Genomic DNA, 23,556 nt, shown 5'->3' with positions numbered 1-23,556 from the left:
GAGACCTACCCGCAGGCTTGATTTCATTGAGGTTATGGTCAGGCTCTCTTGGGGCAGTGGTCAGCCAAGGTTGTTTGCTTTTTTCACCCAGTTCTGCACATCTCTTGGGAAGGGAGGGTCTCAGTGCTCAGTGAGTAAACCTTTTCTACCAGCTCTGGTGGTAAAATGCCACATTAAGAATTTCCATTGGACACTGGCCATTTCAGTTCAATTTCATTTCAATTCAGCCCATTTAGAACATGACTTCAGTTTGAGTTCTTAACTGAACTCGAACTGACCTTAACTGTAGTCACAATAAGCTCATGTACAATGTTTATTTATTGTATTGAAAGAGTGGTCTCCAAAGAGGTGCCTTGCAAGGTGCCTTGCATAAGAGATTCATCTGGTTGACCAAATATTAAACAAACAGAATTACGGTTAAGGGCTTTAAGCTACTACGCCCTCTCCTGTCCATTCTTTAGTGTTCCCCTCTCTAGGAGCCGGGGAGCCACCCTCTTTCCACTGAAGGTGTGTGCCTGTGTGTTTCTCAGTCTGTGTGTGTGGGGGGGTGTGTGTGTGTCAGTCTGGTGTACACTTTGGCAGGAAGACACACACACATACACACACAAGTCTGTTGAGTATGCAGCACTTTCTAATTTTTCATGCTCATTCTGTTATACTTGCTGGTGGAGTACCAGGCAGCATCAGAGACGCCCACAACTTAGAGTGAGTGCCATAAATCTCATTCAGCAGCCTGAGCGTCCAGCAGGTTCTCCTGTCATCTTTTCACTCCAGCAGGCATCTGAAGGCAAAAAAGAGGACTTCGACTGAGCCTGGCTTAGTGATTACTGGATGTGCTACATTGGGATATGCTGCCATTCACCCAGCAACTAATGCGATCCAGACATGGTTTAGTTAGGGCACATGTACATGTTTGATGTACTATATCCATCAGCAAGATGATCAAGAGATGTAACACATGCTGAACTACTCTGCAGGAGTATATGTAAGTATAGCTCCTTCATTGTATTTCCTAATCACCTGATTTGCAGGTTGTGTATAGGCTAATTGCTTGCTCAGTAATTATATCTAAATAATTATATTATGTCTAAATAACGAGAAATATTTCAATTTTTTAAAAGGGTGTTAGTCTCTAGCATTTAACATAGCTATACACTGGATATATACACAGGGTATATATATATATATATATATATATATATATATATATATATATACAGGGTCTGAGGCACTGTGAAGCAAGTGGTTACATAATACTGAAAAAGTCATACTACTACTACTGAACTACTCTACTGCAAAAGGCCTATTCTATATTAAATGCTCAAGGATATACTCTTAAGCTGGCAATCACACTTCATTTTCCATTTCATATGACTCTTTTCCAGATGAGGGTCTTCAGAGTTTTGTGGATAAGCATGATGCTAAGGCAGTGGAGTTTTGCCGTGCTCTTACTGAGCATCCCTCTACCTGTCCAAGGGAGACCCATCCACGCACTCAGCAACAGACTGTACGTGTTGACACCCCGTAAAGGCACAGTTGATTAAACATAAATATAATGGTTAAGATTGTTATCCATAGCCAAATGCTATATTTACACTGCCATCTACTGCCAGAAGGAGGAAAGTTCATCTGACATTAATCACCAAATGCTGTTACACGCACAATCCAACCATTCAGCTAATTATCACGCCCTTCTTCACGCTCCTAAAAATGAAGGTGCCAAAAGGTTCCCTAAAGAACCTTTCAGTGGATGGTTCTTTGAGAAACCATTTTGTAAATGAGATGTGTGAGTGTGAATTTTTTTTAAAGTTCAAAGAACTTTTATATAATCTAAAGGAATGTGAAAATAAGTTAATACATCCTGCATTTTCCTGCTAATTTTAGTGGTGCACAATTTCCTATTTACTGAGTTTAACATATTAGAAAAATTAAAACATACAATGTGCCATAAATTTTGCACAGGACCTGCTTTATGCCTTATGTTTCCCCCAATATGTTAAATTCAGCAAATAAACAGTAATTGTGTATTAAAGCATGCACAAGTGTGTTCTCTGTGGAGAAAATCAACAAAACATGTCATTTGACCAGGGGCACCCAAACTTCTGCACTTTTTAGAACGTGATTATCTTCCTTTCAGGAAGCGGTCTGTGAGCCACGCCCAGCTGATGCACGATAGAGGACGATACCTGCAAGACAGAAAGAGGCGGCTGTGGCTGCAGGAGCTTTTCAAGCAGGTGCACACTGCCAACGTGTGGGACGCTCCCTCAGACAGTGGCTTCAGCCTTCAGACCGTTACCTGGAGCGCCCACGGTCCCAAGCCTGCCAGCAGCACCAAGGACTTCCCCTTGGACTTTGAACTGGAGAGCACAGGCACCAGTGACACTCTTCCCCAAGAGACCAACAAGGAGCAACCTCTGCAAGCTGCTGCCAAGAGAAAGAAGAGAGTGTGCATGGGGAAGTGGAGAGATGGCAATAAACGGAGAGGATGGCCATGCTCAGCCCACGCTGCAGTGACAATGAGGGGTCAGTGACTGGAGTGATGCAGAAAGGGGAACAGAGACTGTAGGCCACAATAAGACTGTGAAACAAGTGTGAAGAGATGCCATCAACCACTCTGGAGCATGGTTTCTGCACCAGTTCGCTAATGTCTGTCACCAGGAGAAAGAAAACACAGTGTCTGACATAATGCATTGTCCTATGCTCTGTATAAAAACACACAGGTTTATACACTTAGAGACAGTTTCCTGAATACAGATTAAACCTAGTCTTGAGCTAAATGGTACTGACAATGGAGATTTACCATTGAAAACCTTTTTTCAGTCTAGGCAAAAATTTTATCTGGTTCTAGGAAACTGCCCCTTTCTATTTTTTATACAGTTAGAGCCTTCGAGCCTTTGTTACTTTTTACTAAGTATACAGATAAAAGGTTGGTGTCTCTATTTGCCATGAAACCGAAAATTCTTTACACAATCTACATAACTAACCAAGCATATTTGCATTTATTTATTTGATTAGAAATGTGTATATTTATTCTGTGAATGTATTACAATGCTGCTGTTTTTTCTACAAGTTTCAAGTAATGCACTTTTGACAGCTGTGCTATGCTCCTGTACATCAGCATCTTCAGTATTTTGTTTGATATTTCAGGCTTTTCTACTATTTCTGTGACAGAAATAAATCCTGCTACGCATTTCATTTTTGATTTTTTCAGTAAAAAAGGATGAGCAATACATAATAAGGTGCAAAGAAGGTGCGTCCTAAAGGGTTCTTGGTAAGATCATTCTCCACACTATCAGATCTTTTGTTATTAATGATGCCCTATAATAATAAATATTCCATTCCATGAGGACTACAGCTCAGGTCATATATGTATGCTAATGTTGGAACAAAATGGTGTGTGTACAGCTGTGTACTAACCTGCTAATGGAAGAGAAATGTAATGCACCCCTGTGTCAACTTCCTGAGTGTTTTAGCAACAGGCCATAAAGAGTGATAAAAGAGCAGAGACTGAGTCACAGGAATGGAGACAGATCTACACAAATCAATTCAGCCTAACAGGACTACTGTACTGCAGGGAGGTGTTACACAGGAGACAAATAGATAGAAAACAACAATGTCAAAATTAAGAAATGTTTGGGGGAAAAATGAATTGCATTTTAACTGGCATGTTTACATTCGAAAACTATAAGATGATGTTTATCCTCCTAAAATAGCTGATTGTTGCATATTTGTATTTAACATGTATAACATTGAAATTGAAAGTAAAGTTATTCCAGTTGCAATTCTAGTTATTCCAATCTCTAATCACCTCTTTGAAAGTTTTAATGAATCTCTTGCCTCTCCATGTAGATGTGTCTTTGTAGGGTAAAAGTGGTGCTGTCCCTTTAAATGCAACTAACTCATTTGGAACTAATAGCCTGATGTTCCTGATGGGCAATCTCATCTCATCCCACTTTGTGCTTGGACAGTGCAGCTGACTGCAGAGCACAAAATGTTTAAATGCTGCTTAGAGTGAATTTTTTTTTATTCCATCGATGGGCGAGAATCATTTATATTTGGTGAAACAGAGACTACTCTCACACTGAGCATCAACTATGGTGAGTAACCTTGACAAAATACAGTCATATGGAATAGTTTAAACATCCCTATTCAAATTACATGTACTGTTGATTTTTTAAGTAAAAATAAGTTAACACATCCTCTAAAATATGGACTTTTTCTGTAAATTTTAGTGCAAAATTTCTGTTTATTTGCTGAATTTAACGCACTAGACAAAATAAGTAAAAAATAAATAAAACATTTGCACAGGCCACATTTAAGATTTATTAATTAAATTAATTAAAGCACTACAAGCAGTAAAAAAGTCATGTGAAAATGAAAACTTGAAATTTAAATGAAAAAATTGTGGCAGCCTGAAGAGGATGGATTCTCTTTTTAAGTCTTGGTTATTTTCAATGTTTATTTCTTAGGCTTTAAGTTTTCCTTGTTGCCTTAGGCTTGCTTATTCAGGTTTGGACCCAGATTTCTGTAACGCTGCTTTGTGACAATGTGTGTATAAGTAAAAGTGAATTGAATTCAAAACTGTTCCTAGCCAGAGTGCTGCAAAACCTCTGCTTTGGCTTATCACACAGGCTTTTAGAAACCGCTATGGGGTGATTTTTGCCTGCACCTGTGGAGTAATCCTGGGCGTGGGCTTCGGTGCCAACCTGCTGGTGTTCTCCCTCTTTGCTAAGCACAACACTCTGCGCAAGAACCGTCTGGACGCGCTCCTCCTCAGCATGGCCCTGGCAGACTTCCTCAGCCTGCTCCTCATCCCCTTCACCCTGCACTCAGCTGTCAGCTTCTCCTGGCCGCTGGGAGACACGTCCTGCAAGATCTACCAGTTCCTGCTGGCTTTCACCCTAGCCGCCAGCACCTACTCACTGTGTGCTGTCTCGATGGCCCGAGTCATGATCATTACCAACCCTTACCACCCGCCCACCACAGACCTGGTGGTGCTGATGCTCGTCATGGCCTGGGCTTTAAGCTTCGTCATCAGTTTGCCGTTGCGCATTTTTGCTACTAAGGAGAGCCTGGGGACAGGGCTGACCAACTTCACCTTCTGCCTGCCCACCATCCAGGAGCACCACTATGAGGTGATACTAAGCCAGTTCGTGCTCTATTACTTCATACCAATGCTGGTTATAGCAGTCAACTATGTGCGGCTCACTATATTCCTCCACAAAAGCCCTGTGATGTCCACAGTCAGCGCCAGGAACACGCGCAGAGCTTCCCTAATGGTGTTCCTGGCTGCTGGGACGTTTTCTGTGTGCTGGCTACCAGGGTATATCCTGGAGCTGTGTGTATATCTGGGCCTCTATCAACACGGTCAGTCCTGGGAGATGTTCTACTTCACCTGCACCGTGCTCCAGTACCTGCATCCGTGCGTTAACCCTGTTCTGTACGTGCTTCTGTCCAAGCGCTACCGTGGCAATCGGGGAGTGTGGATCTTTCACTGTGCCCGCAACAGGGTGCACCCTCAGGTCACCAGCATGACTGAGAGCTTCTGACAGTCAAGAAAATGAGTACTCACTAAAGACTTTTTTGAGAAAAGATTTTAAATTATGATTCATTTTTATCTGATTCATGACATAAGGTCATATGCAAAAGTTTGAAAATCCCCAGTCAAATTACATGCTCTATTGATTTTCTAAGTGAAAATATGTTCGTGCGTTCTCTACAGGAAACAAACTGAAATAGGGTATTTTCTTTTTTTTTAGAGCACAGTTTCTATTCATTTGCTGAGTTTAACATATTGGGAACAAATAAACATAAAATATAACATATAAATATAAAATACATACATTTTATGTTACTGGTGAGCCCAAATGTAGAAAAATGTATTCTGATTTTGGTTCAAGAAAACTACCCTTAATTCTGTTTGAGCAGACTGTTTAAAGATAGATGTGTTGCAATTATTAGACAAGTGAAGTTCACTTTTATAGCACATTTCATGCACAAAGGCAATTCAATGTGCTTTACATAAATAGAAGAAAAATGAACACCAGAAGGAAATTAAAGACAATGTGCTTAAGTGTATAAAATATATAAAAAAGTGAGGAAAACCACCATCTGTAAGATATTAACCCCTTAAATGGCCAGGGCCTACTGACAGGCCCAAAGTTTTATTACACACTTCTCTAACCTAAAAACAGCTCAGCCAGTTTGCATTGGAGCCCCTGTAGTTACTGAATAACAAGCCTTAGTATGTAATAAGCCTGGGATTTTAAGGTGTTAATCAATCCGCAGGATAACAGTGCTAACATTTAACCACCAGGAGTGTTGATTAAACCTAAGAGACAATTATACTCAAAACTTTTCCAGCTCCCTGAGTAAGGAAGATCCAGATTACTACCTTTCACTGGATGAATGGCAACCATAACAGGATTATACTTTGAAACAATACAAAAAACGCTGAGGTATTCTTATTAAGTTTTAAGTGTTTTATTTCTGAGAATCCCTGCACTTTCAAACACATAGCCCAGGTGATCGAGAACACTGAAATATTAGTAGCTTTTTACTATCTTTCACCCTCTTGGTTCTTCCTCTTTCTCTCTCTCTCTTTCAACTGTACTTTATGCCACGGACGGCATTTACACAGAGCCTGAGCTGAGCTGTTCTTCCCCTGACTGAACACACACACACACAGACACACACACACACACACACACACAATTAACTTTATTTATTTGATGTTAAATTAAATATCTGTGAGGGACTGAAATGTTTATAAAAGCTTTTACTCTCAGAAACATGTCCTACCTGTTTGACTCAGCTGGTGGGCTGGATGCTGTGGTCTGAGATGTTGTCCCTCTAACTGAAGTAAAAAAACAAACACCATAAGAAACATGCAAACTACTGACGGTCCTCCAGTACAGCAAAATTAACAATGAATTATTCAAAGGGCTGGCTAATTTAAGAAGCCATTCTTGCTCATATTTGACCAAAGAGACACAAAGAATAAGTCTTAATTTCATGAAGTATGAAATATAAGAAAAAGCAGTAACTGTCTTCATTATACATATATTTGTGTATTTGTGTTAGGGCTGTCACTATTGATTATATGAGTAATAGGGTAATCAAAGAATCTAGCAATTATTTGGACAAATAATAAAGAAAAAAGTCCAAACATTAAAAATGGACTAAACTGAACAATAATATGCTGTCCAGAATACTTTACTGAAAAAAGAAGGCTCTGAAAGTACTTCATATATCAATAAAACACTGTGTCAAATTCTCTATAGTAATTTCAATGTCAGTGCCAAGCTACTGATGGTTTTCACTTTCACATATACTTTAATATTTGAAACACTTGAAGCCTGTAACAAGCATTCTAGTGGCATATTCCTTAATACATATGCAGTTTTACAGTCAATACTTTTGTAAAGCCTAAGTAAATATTATCAGAGGAGTCTGGTAGCCTGTTAGTTGTCTTCTGAGCTGTTCTGCCTAGACCTAATCAAACAAAGCCTTTCGCCTAATATACATTTTTACTTCAAACGCACACAATTTGTAACATACATGATTTAATTTTACTTCATATGTATGAAACTTGTGATTACAAGAATAATTGTGTTTGTAAGATCTTGCTGGTGTGGGTTTCTTCCTTTTCAGTGATGTTTACAAACTTGACTTGAGTGCTAATAGCTCCCACTTATGGAGAATTCAAACTGCAAACTAATTACTAAACTCCAGCTAATTGGTTTTAATTAGTCAAGGCAGGCCTAATTCATATTGTCTACTACCAAGGTTAAAACTATGCTCACACTGAACTGGAGAGAGTCTGCCAGTAGTCTTGTCTACTGCAGCCAGGTGAGAGAGGCGTGGTAGTTTTATGGGTTTGAAGAGGTGGTCTTTAGAATTAGAGGTATACTGAAAAGCAGACACATGCTGAGAGGGCAGAGTGGAGGCCTGCAGAGACCTAGAGTCAAAATCTGAAGAACACATCCATATGAACAAAAACTATGGGCAGTAACACACAGAGGGATACAAACTCGACAAGAAAACAGCATTAAAGAGTGAGATTAATGCTAATCTGTGGCCTCACCATTAAGGAGCTGTCCAGAACTGAGCTGCAGCCTGCTCCTCACATAATCAGCCATGAGATGCTGCACATACTCAGACTACACCAGAAAACACACACACAGTTAACCAACAAGAGTTCATGCAGGAATCATCAGCAGCTACTGCTAAGAGTATCTCAGTGGGGTGATGCTACCTTTGAGGTAAGAGCTGATCTTTCTCTGTCAAAGACCAAGTACAAGACAGAGACCTGAAGATAGGAAAGACTGACTGTTACTTTTTGTATTAAATTTGAAATATTTCACTGAAGCTTTACTCTAAGCCTTGGCAAAAGCATGCACACTTACTGGTGCCTCATTACCAGAAGAGACACCTTTCTTTTTCTGTTTGGTCTTATGATGTTCGCTCTCTGACACAACAGGTGGTTTCTTCATCTGAAACACAAATTCACACATAATTTCTGATCGGTGTTTCTACCTTTTTTGTGATCTCCTGTTACATTCTGGGTCAGTTTTGCTGGACAAAGGCCTCTTGCTGGGCTACACTTTCTTTTTAATAGGGGATCTCTATTGAGATTTCTGTGTAGTCCAGAACTAAGATTAATCTCTGTCTGGGAAGCCAACCACCTGTCTTTTCAGTATCCTGAATCATTTAGTACAGTAACCTCACAAGAAAATACACAGAGCTAAGATACTGCCTGTGGCAACTGAAAATTAATGGGGAATTCCAGAGGTTTCTGCATAATTCAATGGTTCAATGGTTTAAACAAAACAATTCAAAGAGGTTTGATAAGAAATAGCTCACTGTAGAGAAACTTAGCGTTTCTGATTTCTTTACAGTGGTGATGATGGGAACCAGAGGCTGCAATATCTACAACAAAAATATAGCCATTTTATTTACTATCCAAAACAACTAGTGGACTTACACTGTCTTCTATGTTTTTAATATGTAATGCTGATAATGGTAAAACAGTGGGAAATTTTCAATCTAAAAGTGTGGTTTAGGCCAAACCCTTATTTCAGAACTATTAATAAAACAATAAAACAGACAGTATAATCATAACCATTTTGTGTAATAATATTATGTGATGTAGTTTTAATAGGCATTCAATACTTTAGCTGTCCTATCACCACAGTTGTGAACAATTCTGACTTGGTACGTTTCTCCAGAATGGAGCATTTCACATCAAACCATTCAAGCTGACTTTGTCTTAACAGCTTACATTCCTTTTATGCAGAAATCTGTGGACTTGCTTATTAAATGCATATATGTAGTCCAATAATACCACAACTTGTCCACAGTAGGTTATTCATGACACTTAACTTTTACCACCGTTCATAAAGTAAGAAGGAAAGAGATTCTCACCAGCATATCACTTGAACGTTTCTCCCTGTCCCTACACAGGCTTGAGTTGTTTCTCTCTTTTCTGGATTTAAGTAATTTTCTCTGCAACATAAGGAAAAAAAGTGCAAAAAAAGTAAATATACATGTTCTTAAGCCTTTATATCCCATTCCTTCCAAATATGTTCCTCATACCATCTTTATTTCTTCTGAAGGTTTTTGTTTCTGTTTGAACCTACTTTCTCCCCAATTTAGTCACTGCCAGTTCCACCAATAGTTAGGTCTTTCCCTATCATATGACATCTGCGATGGCTAGTGTCAGGCCCAAGAGCCTCTCTTCTGTGCCCAAGGCCCCTTGACAGAAGATGGATTCTTCTAGCGTGTTCTAATACTATTACCTTAAGAGCTAACTGCAAAATAACTTCTTCTAACAAAATAAGAAAAATGTGTAAGTGTAAAAGAGCAAAGTAAAATAAGAGACTTCAGTCGCTGAGTTCTTGTGGAAGGAAGGGAAAGGTCTTCTTCTTTATTGAGCTTGAATGGCAAGATGGTTCCCGGACAACCAGAATGCAAAGATCATTCGCAAAACACCCATTTTTATATTCTGTTTGGGGTGATGAAGTAATCACCCCTCCCTTTCTATAAAATTCTATACCATCTTAGTTCCCATCATTTCCAAACCTTACACTTTTCCTTTGGAACCCTTATTTCCAAACATATATATGTTTTTTTAAAAATATCTTATCTTAGCTGTACCAGGATGTTCCACTCTCCAAGGGCATTAGCTTTTGACTGGTCGCATTGTAAATTCACCTACTCCAGAGACTAGTTCTCATCATCTCAAGGACAGCTCTTCCTTTTCACACAGCAGATTCTAACAAGCTTCTGGAGGCCTCTTTGTTAAAAGGGCACTCCGGTGTCCAAGTTCCCAGGCAAGCTAAGGCCCATCTTACAGTGTGAAGATTACTATTCTTTTGGTTAATAAACACTACTTGTTAGAACTATCAAAGATAAAGATTATTTATTCAAACCATCCGACACTAGCATCGCACAGGGTGACGGGGAGAGGGATGGCCGTCCTATCCAGCCAGACAGAGGAAGGCCAATTATGCTCTCCTGGACTCCCTTGCAGGGATGGCGGTGGCACACCTGACAGTACAGCTAATGCTTAGATGTTTGAATCACTTAGAAACCCCTGAGTATTTTTTTTTACTTTTTTGCAATTATAGTCAGTTATCCATGTACTCGTCTCCTCTGCAGTACAAACAGGACTGTGAAGAATGGCAAATCCTCTAGAAAATGCATATAAAGCCTTACAAGGTCTTACAGGTCTGAGTTAATGACCTAACCACTGCCTGAACACATAGTGATACGTACTGTACTTTGCAATGAGAAAACATATCTGAATAACCACAATTACAGAATTACACTGCCAACTGCACAGTGCTTATAAAAAATATTCTTCACCCTCTTGGAAGTTTTTATGTTTTATTGTCATTGAACTTTGAGTTACTTTGAGAAACAGACTCTTTAATGTCAAAGTGAAAGCATATCTCTGCAAAGTGATTTAAATAAATTGCAGATACAAAACACAAAGAATGTGATTGCATAAATGTTCATTCCCTTTAATATGACTCTCCTAAAGTATAAACAGTAGTGTAAATGCACCTGTCTGGTAGCAACTATGTTACAAGCTGACTGAAAAGCAGAAGTCAAGAACATATCCAAGTTACTGGATATGCCTTGGAGTACTGTTAAATCAATCATTAAGAAATGGAATGAGTATGGCACAGCAATAAATCTGCTAAGAACAGACCATCCACAAAAACTAAGAGACCATGCAAGAAGGCGATTATTGAGGGAGGCCACCAAGAGACTATGACAACTCTGAAACAATTGGTAGCAATTGTCTTATGCCCAGGTGCTTCACCAGTAGCAGCTTTATGGGAGACTGGAAAAATGAAAGCCACTATTAAATAAAACTAACGTTTACTTTCGGCTACAGTTTGCCGCAAAGCAGGTAGAAGACTGCTGTTGTTAGGCACATCATAAACACACTGAAGCATGAGGCATGGTGGTGGCAGCATCATGCTGTGGGGCTGCTTCTCTGGATTTTTCACTTATGATCCCCATACAAGCTTGAGCAGTTTTGCAAAGAGGAATGGTCCCATTGAGCAAAGCTGATAGGGACCCATGCAGACTCTAGACTGTGATAGCTGCCAAAGGTGCATCTACTAAAAACTGACTTGACGGGGGTCAATGCTAATGCAATCAGATACTTTGTGTTTTATATTTGTAGTTTATTTAATTTAGTTTTTTTAGATTTGTAATAATTTAAATAAAATTGCAGAGGTCTGTTTTCAATTTGACATGAAAGACTGTTGATCAATGTAAAACACATTAAATTCACTGTGATTCAATGTTCCATATTATTAAAACATGAACACTTCCAAACAGTGAAGACTTATTATATACTTACTAACACACAGCAGTATTTTGAGGCTAGAGGAAATGTGTTCAGTATTCAATTGTATAAATGGCCAAATACAAAACACAGAGACATATACACAAACACACACCTCAGCAAAGTACTGGGGATGGTCTCGTGGCCTGTCAGAATCTGAGGAATTGGATCCACTGGGACTGAAAGCAAATCACAAATGTCTTTGATGAAAACAAACCACAAATTTTTATCATCTCTCAGCTTTAGCTCACTTTCAATTCAAAGAAGCTCACCTTTCAATGGTACGAGAGGTGTCCATAATCTTGTTTTTGGTGTCATGATCATTGAGGGCGGAGTCTGCAGGCACAGGGATGTCCCCCCTCAACATTCCCTGCAGCTCTCTTAAGCATGCATTATACTGCAGGAGTCAGATATGGTACAGCTTTATACTTCTATACATTTATTACTAAATAAAGCAAGTTAAAAACACATTCTCAAACAAACTAAACCCCATAAATGCACACCTTTGTCCGGACTGGGTCACAGTAGTCCAGAAGAGTGTCACAGAAGTGAGTCCCCAACATCTCTAGATCCCGTATGTTAAAGTGTGTCCCCTTCCTTTGACCTTACAAATCAATACAAAGTGACTGTAACATACAGACTGAAAGACTACTGTTTTGTTTACCTCTTAAATACATGATGTCATTTCCTGGACACTACCTTGTCCATTTTCTACCACTTGTAGCACAATCTTGTAGTAAATGACATATAAAATATCAAAAGACAACAAAGTATATTTTATTATAAAATTATATTTTATTATTTTCCGATCATCAACAAATAAAATTCTGATGGTTTTGATTCCAGCAGTTTATACGTCAATACGATATGATTGCTAGGTTGGTTGGTTGGACAGTTGGTGGAAACACACATGCCATGCAAAAAGAATTTTTAAGCATAAGTAAGCTTTAAAAATAAGTGAGACAGCTGACCAACTGTGGAGCCACAGAAGGAAGTCTCCAGAGTAAAGCTGTTCAGGATGCCCAGTCTCCAGAGGGCCACTCGGCCAGTGCCCCTTTTTCTGCGCTGCACTTTGAACGTACAGCTCTGAAAAGAGAACTAAAGACACAGCATATTGGGCTGATCAATAAACATTTAAGTAAACCCTAAAAATGTGAACAAAACATTTTACTTAGTATTATTGCAGTAGTTAATTGTAATTATTTAATTATATGAATTCTGCATATAAAACCCAACAGTGTGGAGAAGCTTTCAAAAAAACTCTCTAGTACCATATCAGGACAGTTCTTGTGAAACATGAGTGGGAAGACTCTCTCGAGTGGCAGCTTCAGGCCCTGCCGGGGGCCCTCACACCCATAGATGAAGACATTGTTTTTGCGGCTGTGTCCATGCAGGTCACAATACAGCAGCACCTTACGTTCCTCACACAGCCTCAAAGAAAAAATCTAATTTACACAATTTTCCTTGACCTCACATGTAGCTAATGTGGTTTCCAAAAATGCATGTTATCTTATTAGCTATAAAAAATGTTCAATAGTATGAGGCGTAGGTAAAACATAAGTAGAAGCCTGAGTTTTGTCTGTACTTTTCTCAGCTTTTATAAACAGTATTATTTCAGACATTGTCAGAAACTGGTTAAGCAAGTCAATTTGATATTACTTAACCATTCAGTGTGGTTTGGGGCAAGCATGTAATGACTCTGGCATGCACTTCACATGATGCTAATTTGTGGGCTATTGACTTCCATTATTTATTTGCTACATTAGCCTCATAGCTCCAGTGCAAAACTAATAAAGAAGCCAGCTTCAGATACCAAACACATTTTGGTTGATCGATTTCAATCGAGGTACCAACATTTTTTGCCAAACTAGTCATACAGTGTCACTTCTGACAGAAGTCTTCAGTAGCCCTTTGGTCTATACAATACAGTAAGAAAAGAAGTACTATTTCAGTGAACTGTTTTGTGTAGTCATTTTTACCTCTTCGCCAGCTGCTGTGTGGCCCACACTGAGGGGAAGGAGTCTCTGAGGACTGATCTGTAGTTACGGTTAAGGTCTCTGCCTGAAAGTGAGCAGCGATAGTTTCCTACTATCACCCCGTCTGGGTTCAGCATGGGCAGCAGCTTAAACACAAACATGTCTCTGAGCAGTGCTGCGTTAGGTGACTCGCCCAGCAGAAAGTCCAGAATGCCCTTCATCACCCAGGAGCTGTTTGTCTCCCCAGGGTGGATCCGGGCTGACAGCACCACAGCTGGTTTGGCTGGTGCCTCCTTGTCTCTGTTTGGGTTGGTGATGGTCACCACTGGGACCAGGTTCCCTGCCAGTGAGCGACACAATATCCGTACCTTACAGAAGCGTGAACACCTGGGGTTGCATTCAATGTCTGACAAGTGGCTCCACAGTTTTGTGTAGGTGTAAGGGTAGCAGTGAGCGAAGTAGCAGACATCCTGGTCAAAGGGAAAGAGCAGGGTCCAGGACAGAGAGTAGCAGGGTTTCCCCAAATGGACACGGCCATTGCAAAAATAGGACACGTCCTGGCCGACCCGATGCCATCCCACACCCAGGGATCGGGCCTTTTGCTCTGAATAGAGTAGTGGCTTCTGGCCCTGCTCATACAAGCTGCTTGATTTGAGGAAGTTAGTGATGGTGAAACGGTAGCGAACACCAGCTCGCATGTTCTTTACCTGGAAGTAGAACCACTGGGTGTCCTTCACAGTATAGAGGTCAGTCCTTAGAGTCAGCTCATAGTCAAATTCACCTCTGTGGAAACCAGAAAAAAAACAGGTACCACTTTAAAATAAGAACACCTTTTTAAAGGGTTTATGAATGGTTTAAATTTGTTTATTAATGGCTGTTAATTAGGTCATAAACACCTTAAAATCATTAATAAACACCCAAATAAAAAGGGCAACAGTGACTTATTATAGTTGCGGAATATGCATATCTGATGAAGTTGAGAGGAATAATGCTGATCAGCAAGATCTGAGGTTTAACAGCAGAGATGTAATGAGGGCTCACTATTGGCAAGCAACAGGTCACTGTTGCCCTTTTAATTTATATGTTAGAACTACTTATTAATGGTTTTTAAGGTGATTATGGCTTAATTAATAACCATAAATAACACTCATTTTAAACCATTCATAAACCCAAACATACATAGACTTATTGTGAAGTGGTACAAAAAAACATAATCACACATTTTGTGCTAGTTATGGATCCTTCATGGATCATAGTTTTGAAATAATTCAATATTAAAAGTACCGTTTTTGATTTGACCACAGTAGGCATATTGTTAATATTCTTAACTTAACTGCACTGTCAATAACTGTCAATATAAAAAGACATTATTTATAAATAATTTTGTAACATTTCTATTGGTTCATTCATGTTCGCACAACATAAAGAGCAGCTGGCATTTTCAAATGGCATAAGAAAAAAATTAAATTTTGAATTTCGATGTAATAGGGAAAGTATACTGACATTTCTGCTGGAAGTGAAGCACTGAGGTTCTTACACTTTGTGTGCCTTCAGTAGATTGCCACTCTCAAATCGTCCTTCAAACAGCAGAGTGGTGTCATCAGGCCCAGTGAGAGACACTGATGCCTGACTCGGAGAGCACAGCCTTCCCTTAACTTGAGACCCTGAGAAATAATGCAGACCTGCCACATATACAAACACATTTACAAGGAGGTAAAATGGCTAAAAATGATCTAGCACAAATATGTTGTTTATTTGCTGATTTTTTTTCCTGGTTCTTTTCACCTTGCTGTGTATCATACACCAGCGTTCCCTCTTGTCCTTCAGAGTTTCCTGAACATTTGCTAGTTTTCACAGGCAAAGATAGAGGTTCTGGAGAGGCTGGTGCCCAATCTAAAATGAGACATCAGTTCTTATCACACGTGTTATATTGTATGTACACTGTTAAGGTATATCTCATTTTATGTTCAGTAAATGCACAAGCAAAAAAAAAATAAAAATCTGTTGATTATTACTTAGCAACCATGAATGTTTCAATGTCTTACCAATATGATGTATTTCCTCTGGGATGACCTCGCATTCTTGAGGCCAGCGGGGCAGAACCTGAGCGTTGTTACCTCTTACTCCAAACAGGTCCCGAGGTTCACACAGCTGAGGCAAAACTCGACCTGAATGATGTTCAAACACCACTTGGGTGGTTCTTGGTAATGTAGGCACTCCAAGAAATACTGTTCAAAAGGAAGTTACAATATTCACCCTTAGAAACCCTTACAAATACTCATACATCTTCTGTTTTTTAGTGTTTGGAAATAAACCAGTCACAATTTTTAACTGTTTGTTTGGGCTTTTCTATTTGCATGGTTTTACCTTCAGGACTGTGGGCTGAGACCTGCTCACTCACTGCTGCTTTTTTCCTTAGTTGCTGGTCTTTCTCCTTGACCTCCTCCCCTTTGTCAGAGGCTGAGTGACAGAGGAAGGATGAGAGTGATGGTTGGCTGTTCCTCCTCATTTCATTTTTCCGTATTGTGATCTTCTGGTGATACAACAGTTTTCAAAACAGTGAGAAAGATTGAATTTAAGCTAAGTGCTACAGGGTAAACCCATTCTACTGACACAAGCATGATCAAATAGCACTTTCTTACAGGGGAATACCACTGATTTGAACGTCTGCATATTTCAACTGTTGAAATGCAAAAAGTAGAGTGGTTTGATGTGAAATGGTGCATCACGCAGATGTACAGATAAAATAGATCACATTATTGATTCTGATTTCTTTACAGTGGTGGTGATAGGAACCAGGGGGCAAGAGGCCTATCATGCAAATTTAGCTATTTCGTTTACTATAACAAAAGACCTAAATCTACATGCACTATCTGAGTTTTTTATAGCCTAATGTTGATAGAGGCAAAATAGTGGTAATTCAGAGAAAATAATTTTTCTTTGGGGCCTATTTTGCTTCATAATGCTCTGCTGTGAACTTTCTGTGAGGCAGCTTTCAGAAGCATTAAACTCTTCAGATGTCCGGTTCCTATCATTACCACTGTGAACAATTCTGACACAGTGAGTTTCTCTGGAAGAGCATATTTCACATCAAACCACTCTGAATGACTTTATTTGCATCTTTCACACTAAGCATGCTTTTCAGAGTGCTGGCTATTTCATTAAAATAGCTAGATATTAAAGGTCAAATATTCTTGCAACGGATAACGATATCTAAATAGCTAGCTAGATAGATACATAGATAGCTAATATATTGGTATGTCGATTTTCAGTGATAAAAAAGGTTAATTTGTTACCCTGTGATTCTATTCATCCAGTATACATCAACCTGTATCGTGATAATGCTGAAAGTTGAAAGACCAAAGCAGTCGTTTTATACTTTTCATAGCTGGTGTTCGTCATCAAGTGGATTTGTTCAGTTTTTGGATCAATCATAAGTTAAATATCAATATCCACATCAACGTTTCACATTAACGTTATTAATCTAAGTCGTAACGCTATCGTGCCTAGATTCACATCTTATCTAGCTAGCTACATTTGCTAGCTTACCTAGCTAACCTACCTAGCCTAGCTGAGCAGCGCACATGTCGTGTCTTTGTGTTTGCGATTTCGTGAACTCATTAGCTTTTTCAATTATTATTTCTACCCGTCAGTGAGCTCAATCCGGCGCATTGGAGCTGACAGAGAGCGGATAAGCACTCCAGTGTGCACTTCTTTACCCTCTACGGTATACTCGCGTGTAGCGCTAAACCAAGCGGCCTGTGGGTGGCGCTGCTGCTCCACTGTTGCTAAGCTCGGAATGGTAAGGCTGCGATCTTCACTGTCGTGTTTACATTCGAAAGGTAGGTTACGGAGCAAATGGCAGTTGGTGTCACCTTAGCTACGTTTTAGTACCGAGAGCCTCGGTTGTATATTAAATGCTCAGGACGATGGAAGAACCGAGCACAGACAAATACAAGCCCTGGTAACGTTAATCTTAATTTCATCTCTGAAAGTAAAAAAAAGTCGTAGTAAAACGATTTAATACAGAAATGTCCTTCATGATCATTCTCCATCGTAGCCACACGACTGTTAGCGACGGTCACTACACCTTAAAAATGCCTTCCCTCAAGAAAGGTGAGAACGAGAGAGAGAGAGAGAGAGGGAGAGAGGGAGGGAGGGAGAGAGAGAGATGTGTACACTGCTTTGATAAAATATTGAGATTTATGTTGAAGAAAGCTCTGCCTTTATCATAAAAGGATCCATCAGCTGACCATATTTTGTTGTAATAGAGACGATTAAACATTTTATTCTTTATCAGGTACGACTGAAGAGGATGCTAAATCATCACCTGATTTTGTCCAGCTTAAGGCAAGAAACAACTCAGGTAATACATAGTTATATATATTATCTTGACTCTTATTTATATTTTATATATATATACATGTGTGTGTGTGTGTGTGTGTGTGTGTGTGTGTTTTCTTAGCATTTATAGGTGAGGATGACAGGAAACCCAAGAACCCATTTTTGCTTCCCATGGATGTCGAAATCTTTAAAAAGAGAGAGGAAGATGCACTCATTAGTCAGCAAGTGTGTACGAAAAATGCTTTAACATCCCTTGTACACTTTTACTGGAGAGTTTTACTTAAATTGTTTCTAGTAGTGTTTGATCAGTGAACAGTGAGTGTGTGTCTCACCTGTTAAACCTGTGATTATCAGGAAAAGGCATTCCTTAGAAGCCTCCCCACACCTATGAAGACCACCTATCTGTCTCGCCTTCGGTGTCGCTCCGCTCCTGTGAGGAGCACAGTGGAGGACTCTGTCCTTGAAACAGAAAAATCTAGAAGGAACAGGACAATGTGGGCAGTTGTTGACAATAAAGGCAACAAGCACTAGCTTATATGTCTATCTTTCTAAAGTGATATTTACGCTTCATACAGTGGGGGATTTCTGATGAATCTCAAGAATATTCTCTTTCCTTTGAAAATGTAGATCACTGTCAGAAAGAAAAGAGCATCACAGATTATCTGATAAAGCAGAGAGAGGCTTTCTTGCTTCAGGTAAATGTATTATGGAAGTCTGATTAATACTATGAGGTTGTCTAAGTGTGTGAATAGTGAAAATATGAACTGTATTTTTGATGCGATTGTTATCTCCACAGTATTCTCTGTCAGTGAAGAGAGAAACTATTCACAAGCTTAAAAAAGAGATGGAGACAGAGCAACACAGACTAAATCTTTTCGAAAAGCAACTGCAAGAGGTTGAAGTAGCCTTTGAAAAGTTTCTTAATGAGAATGATCAGAACTCAGTAGAGGCTGTCAATCTGTAAGTGCTTATCATTATGACCTTTCATTCTGTGAGTGGTTCTTTGAAACTAACTTAATGTTGTTTTGTAGCTTATTTGTTGCAACTGATCTATAGTAAACTCTTCATCAAATTCCAGAGCTGAAAAGGAAACCATGGTGAAAATGGAAAAAACAGCAGAGATAAAAAAAGTAACAGCACAAATGATGACAATAAAAAGGTAAAAAAACACTGTACTGTCACAAATTGAGTTCTCTACAATAGCAGAAAAATGAGAGAATTAAAGATACTTTGCTAGAACTATGCCATGTGTTTGTTAGATCTTTCTCGATTTACTCGATTTACTACTGATGCTCTATAACATCAATGCAGTTTTGTCTTTCAGTTTAATTACTTTTGGTACTAATTGTTTTGTTGTAATACATTTTATTCATTTGGACATTTTTTCAGTACATCAGTTGAATCTAATTTGCATTCTGCTTTGTTATCAGTGAAATTTCAAAGTACCAAGAGACACTGACGAAGTACCAGACATGCAAGAAGTTTCTGATGGCTGTAGCCCCTCCACAGTGGCATGAGGAGCAAAATCAGAAAAGAGAACAGAAACGGGAAGCCAAGAGGAAAGAAAGGATGAAGGAAATGGAGCTTAACCCCACTTTTCTTTCCCCCAATATTAAAGGTAAATTTGGAAAATAGTACAGGATCCTATTCAAATATATTTGTATCTCAGTAATTCATGTTCAACTTTAACTAAGAAAGCATTTTAATTGCATCTGATTTTTCATGTGTGGTAAAGATAATGGATTGTTTAACTGAACCCTGGATGCAAAGCTGTTTTCATTATGTTTGTATTCTGTATATAGTTGTTTGTCTTATTATCTTTATTCTTTATCTATTTTTCTCCTGATCAAAATGAACAGATAATATTAATTCTTTTTCATTTTTGTATACAACTTAATTTAAACAGGTGCATGCTTCTAAGGGTCCCCAAATTTTCTGAAATGACCGTGATTTGATGGCAGACCTTTATTCAACACCGTAGCTGGATTCAGCACACAAATGTAGTGTGTATTTAATATAGTATTTTTCCTGTTTTGTTGCTGCAGGCACTGAAAATGGTGATCCAAGAATAGGAAAAGCTACACAAACAAGGAGGCTTAGTACATGGTAATGTGGCCCATCACATAAGAAGATATGAGAATTTCTCTAGAACAGATTGCTGCACAAAGAGATGTGTTTGTGTCTGTGGCTCATCTCAAGCATAAAAATTGTTATCCTGTCCAACATCAACACAGCAGTAGAAAACAAAGTGTCATCCAGGAGAGACGAAGTTCTACTGTTTCAATGGCAAATGAGGACTTTGAGTCATCTGATAATGATGAGGTCTGTCAGTTGTCTGATGATTGATTTGTCTTAGATTTATTTGGATATGCCATGAGAACACTCATCATTTCCATGTTTTTAAATAATATGTAATGACAAGCAGTATTTCTGTCAATTTACTGCTAATTAGCAACTATTTACTGTTAATTTAATTTGAGATTAATAATGTTTTTAATTGTAATTGTATTCTATTTTGCCTGAGAATTAACAAATTAACATGCTTTAAGTGCTTATGTTTTTTGTGACCCTGTAGGAGCCAGCGTTGTGTTTCTCCGACCCTAAGGAAATGCTGAGCATTCTGACAGAGCTGGAGGAACAGAACCTCTCCTACATCCAGAACTTTCAGGAGACAGAGGAAGCCATGGATGTGATTCGGAAAGCTGCCCAGCACTCACAGGATAAAATGTTAGGGGAAGAGTCACAATTAACTAGATTCTGATTTGTACAACATAAGCAATATAAAATAATTAAGTTATAAAATAACTTGTAATTATTTGACTCCTGCTTTTCAATAAAGTAAATATATACATTTCATGCTTTGACAAGGAACCATGAGATCCATCTTCTGCAACAACAGATCGAGATCATGCAGGCCACCATCCAGAGAGAGCGGGAGAAAGTACTAGAGTTAGAACTGAAGTCAAAGATCTTCTCATATGGAGAATACAGCGCAGACAAACAGGTCATTAAAGATTTCTGAAGAGTATACAGCAGTGGCTCTTAACAGAGATCTCCACAAGTTTCAAAATTCTACATAATTAAATGATTAAGATGTAAACAAAGAAGTTATTTTAGCTGCAACTCAATATTAATGCCTATGGATTTAGAATGGGATGTCATAAAAGCCCCTGTGGGTGTAATGTGTAGGTGTCCCAATACTTTTGTCCAGATAGTGTATATGCAGGGCTTTAGTACCACTGTTTTACTACTGCGTGTCTTTTCATACCAATTCTCCAAGCCTTCCCAGTTCATGTCATGGATTTACTTGAAAAAATCATGCGAAAACTTCCATTAAAGTCATGGGAGTTTACAAAAAATCCTACAGCTCTACTCCAAGGACTTTTTAGTTATGAATTTTTTTTTTTAAGTGGGGCCCTTATGCTTATTTTATGGTGCACTGGGTTGAAGTTTGTACTGAACATCCAAGAAAACCTAAGGATAATTTGCAACATGTATTCATATAAATAGTTGTTGATTATGTAACATAAAATATAAAGATGCATAATTTTTTAACAAAACAATTAATCTTTTTTTTTACAAAAAAGAATTTCTCCACTAGTTTTCACTTTCTTGCAACCAGATTTTGATTCTGTGTAGTATTAACATAGGTCCATCACATTTCAAAGTTAAGTGCCACAGATCTTGCTAAATATAGCTGCAGAGCAGAAAACCCACTTTAAGATATTTTGACTGTATATCCAAGAAAAATTATTTGAATTTGCTCTCAATTTTTTTTTATAGGAAAGTGGTAATTATTATTTGCAGATATCTAAAAATAAATAAATAAAAAATAATAAAGATGTTATAGAACTCCATAATTTAATTATTTAAAATAGCTTTTTTTCATAATTTTCTTTGGTTAAGAGTAGACAGATCAGATAATAAGGTAGGAACAAAAAGAGGACAGTATGCAGTGTATGATGTCCCCGTGACTCATACACAGGCATTAAATAGCTTCATATAGGACGCAAATCATTCCTGGTTCTGTGCCGAGTTATAGCGTTGATGCTGAACAGTCGTGTGCTTAACCTTTCCTTTCTGCTTGTTTTGATTAGGATCACATGCTTGAACTGCTGCACAGGAACGTAAGGGAAGTATACAGGGCTTGTCTTGGAGAACTGGACTGCAACATCAGTACTCTACACATGCTAGCTTGTATCGAGAACAAGGTTGTGGATGTTCTGGAGCATCTAGAGATGATGCCTCCTGAAAAAGTGGATTTTGTTCGATCTTTGAGAGACAAGGAGAAAAGAATAAAGTAAGGAATAAACTCAATTGGCATACTAGCATAAAACTAGTGGATGCCATTAAATAACTTTTTTTTGCATAGGTTATATTGAGTGGATGTCAGAGAGTTTTTTGGTTTAAGTCTTGACCTCCTAAGACACAACCCAGCCCAAACTATGATAGTAAAGCCAACAGAAAACATAAAATTGTTTGAGTAGTTTTATCTTGGGCTTTATGCAAAAAGAGGTGCCTTTAGAGGCTCACGTGAACCATATTTGAATTAATATGATCGTTGGAAACTGGAGCCTGTTTGGTTTTGAAAATTGAGGCCTGCTAAACAGAATTTCTACATAAGTGGTTAAGATTTAAACAAAGTACTTCCACAGAAGTCTGAACTAAAATGATGTCTTAAACACATTAGAATGAATTACGACAGACATTACTGTTCGAAATGTCAAATACTGCATACACAACCCTAAATATGTGACAGAACAGAACCTGCCCTTGTTACAGAATCCGAGAAGAAAAGGCGCAGCTGAAGAAACAGCATCAGGAGGCAAGGCTCAAACTGGCCATGGAACGGGCCACTTCAGACAGCAAGAAAAGGGTTTGTGTTTATTTATATAAACAAAGTTTTTACATAATTACTTCTGCATTCTTATTTGTAGTTAAAGTACCTTCCAGGAGTTGCATTTGGTTGAAACTGATGGCATTTTTCTCTATTAAAGTAAATCCACAGAAACTGCATTTATTGCTCAAAGTACTACTATCATTTGAATATGAAATTAAGTAAAAGCTTTTAGATTTTGATCTTGACTTACTTCCATATTTTTTATAATTTTTTCTAGATGGGAAGGAAACTCATGCCACGCTCAGAACCACTTGAAATCAAGAAGAAAAACGAACTCCATGTGATGACCACTAAGGAGCAAAAGGACCATCTCTATTTCTTTACTTGAGATCTAGCAGCTTTCAGAACATCCAGTTATGAAAGGTGCATTTAATAAATTATGTTTCTGTACAATATGGCTTTACATTGTTTCACATTTGGCTATTTAGATTCAAATGACTTGATTTATATGTTGTTCGTGCTGAAAGATA

The 23,556-nt window shown here is 38.5% G+C and overlaps 2 protein-coding genes across 2 annotated transcripts; one reads left to right on the top strand and one right to left on the bottom strand.

The window, feature by feature from the left end:
* Window positions 1-739: 739 nt before the first annotated feature.
* Window positions 740-18,819, bottom strand: LOC118811606 (cytosolic carboxypeptidase 3-like). Its single transcript, XM_036575934.1, has 19 exons — window positions 18,760-18,819; window positions 18,519-18,661; window positions 16,210-18,371; window positions 15,888-16,070; window positions 15,628-15,735; window positions 15,380-15,524; window positions 13,846-14,625; window positions 13,138-13,297; window positions 12,838-12,964; window positions 12,370-12,470; window positions 12,139-12,263; window positions 11,982-12,045; window positions 9,427-9,507; window positions 8,409-8,495; window positions 8,258-8,311; window positions 8,087-8,162; window positions 7,806-7,973; window positions 6,802-6,856; window positions 740-781 (listed from the first exon to the last, which is right to left on the bottom strand). Exons 3-19 carry the CDS (start codon window positions 16,349-16,351, stop codon window positions 766-768), a joined length of 2,472 nt encoding a protein of 823 aa, XP_036431827.1. The 5' UTR covers window positions 16,352-18,371; window positions 18,519-18,661; window positions 18,760-18,819; the 3' UTR covers window positions 740-765.
* LOC118812714 (cilia- and flagella-associated protein 100-like) lies at window positions 17,670-23,414 on the top strand. The gene is made up of 16 exons (XM_036577824.1): window positions 17,670-17,806; window positions 17,903-17,958; window positions 18,143-18,208; window positions 18,308-18,411; window positions 18,541-18,703; window positions 18,814-18,881; window positions 18,983-19,146; window positions 19,265-19,345; window positions 19,617-19,804; window positions 20,232-20,292; window positions 20,421-20,508; window positions 20,762-20,913; window positions 21,055-21,190; window positions 22,284-22,486; window positions 22,969-23,062; window positions 23,304-23,414. Exons 1-16 carry the CDS (start codon window positions 17,760-17,762, stop codon window positions 23,412-23,414), a joined length of 1,782 nt encoding a protein of 593 aa, XP_036433717.1. The 5' UTR covers window positions 17,670-17,759.
* The last annotated feature ends 142 nt before the right edge of the window (window positions 23,415-23,556 follow it).

Source organism: Colossoma macropomum, unplaced genomic scaffold, assembly GCF_904425465.1.
Source record: "Colossoma macropomum unplaced genomic scaffold, Colossoma_macropomum, whole genome shotgun sequence".
Lineage (NCBI taxonomy): Eukaryota > Metazoa > Chordata > Actinopteri > Characiformes > Serrasalmidae > Colossoma > Colossoma macropomum.
Note: the sequence above shows the minus strand (reverse complement) of the source record. Positions and strands in the feature narration are given on the sequence as shown.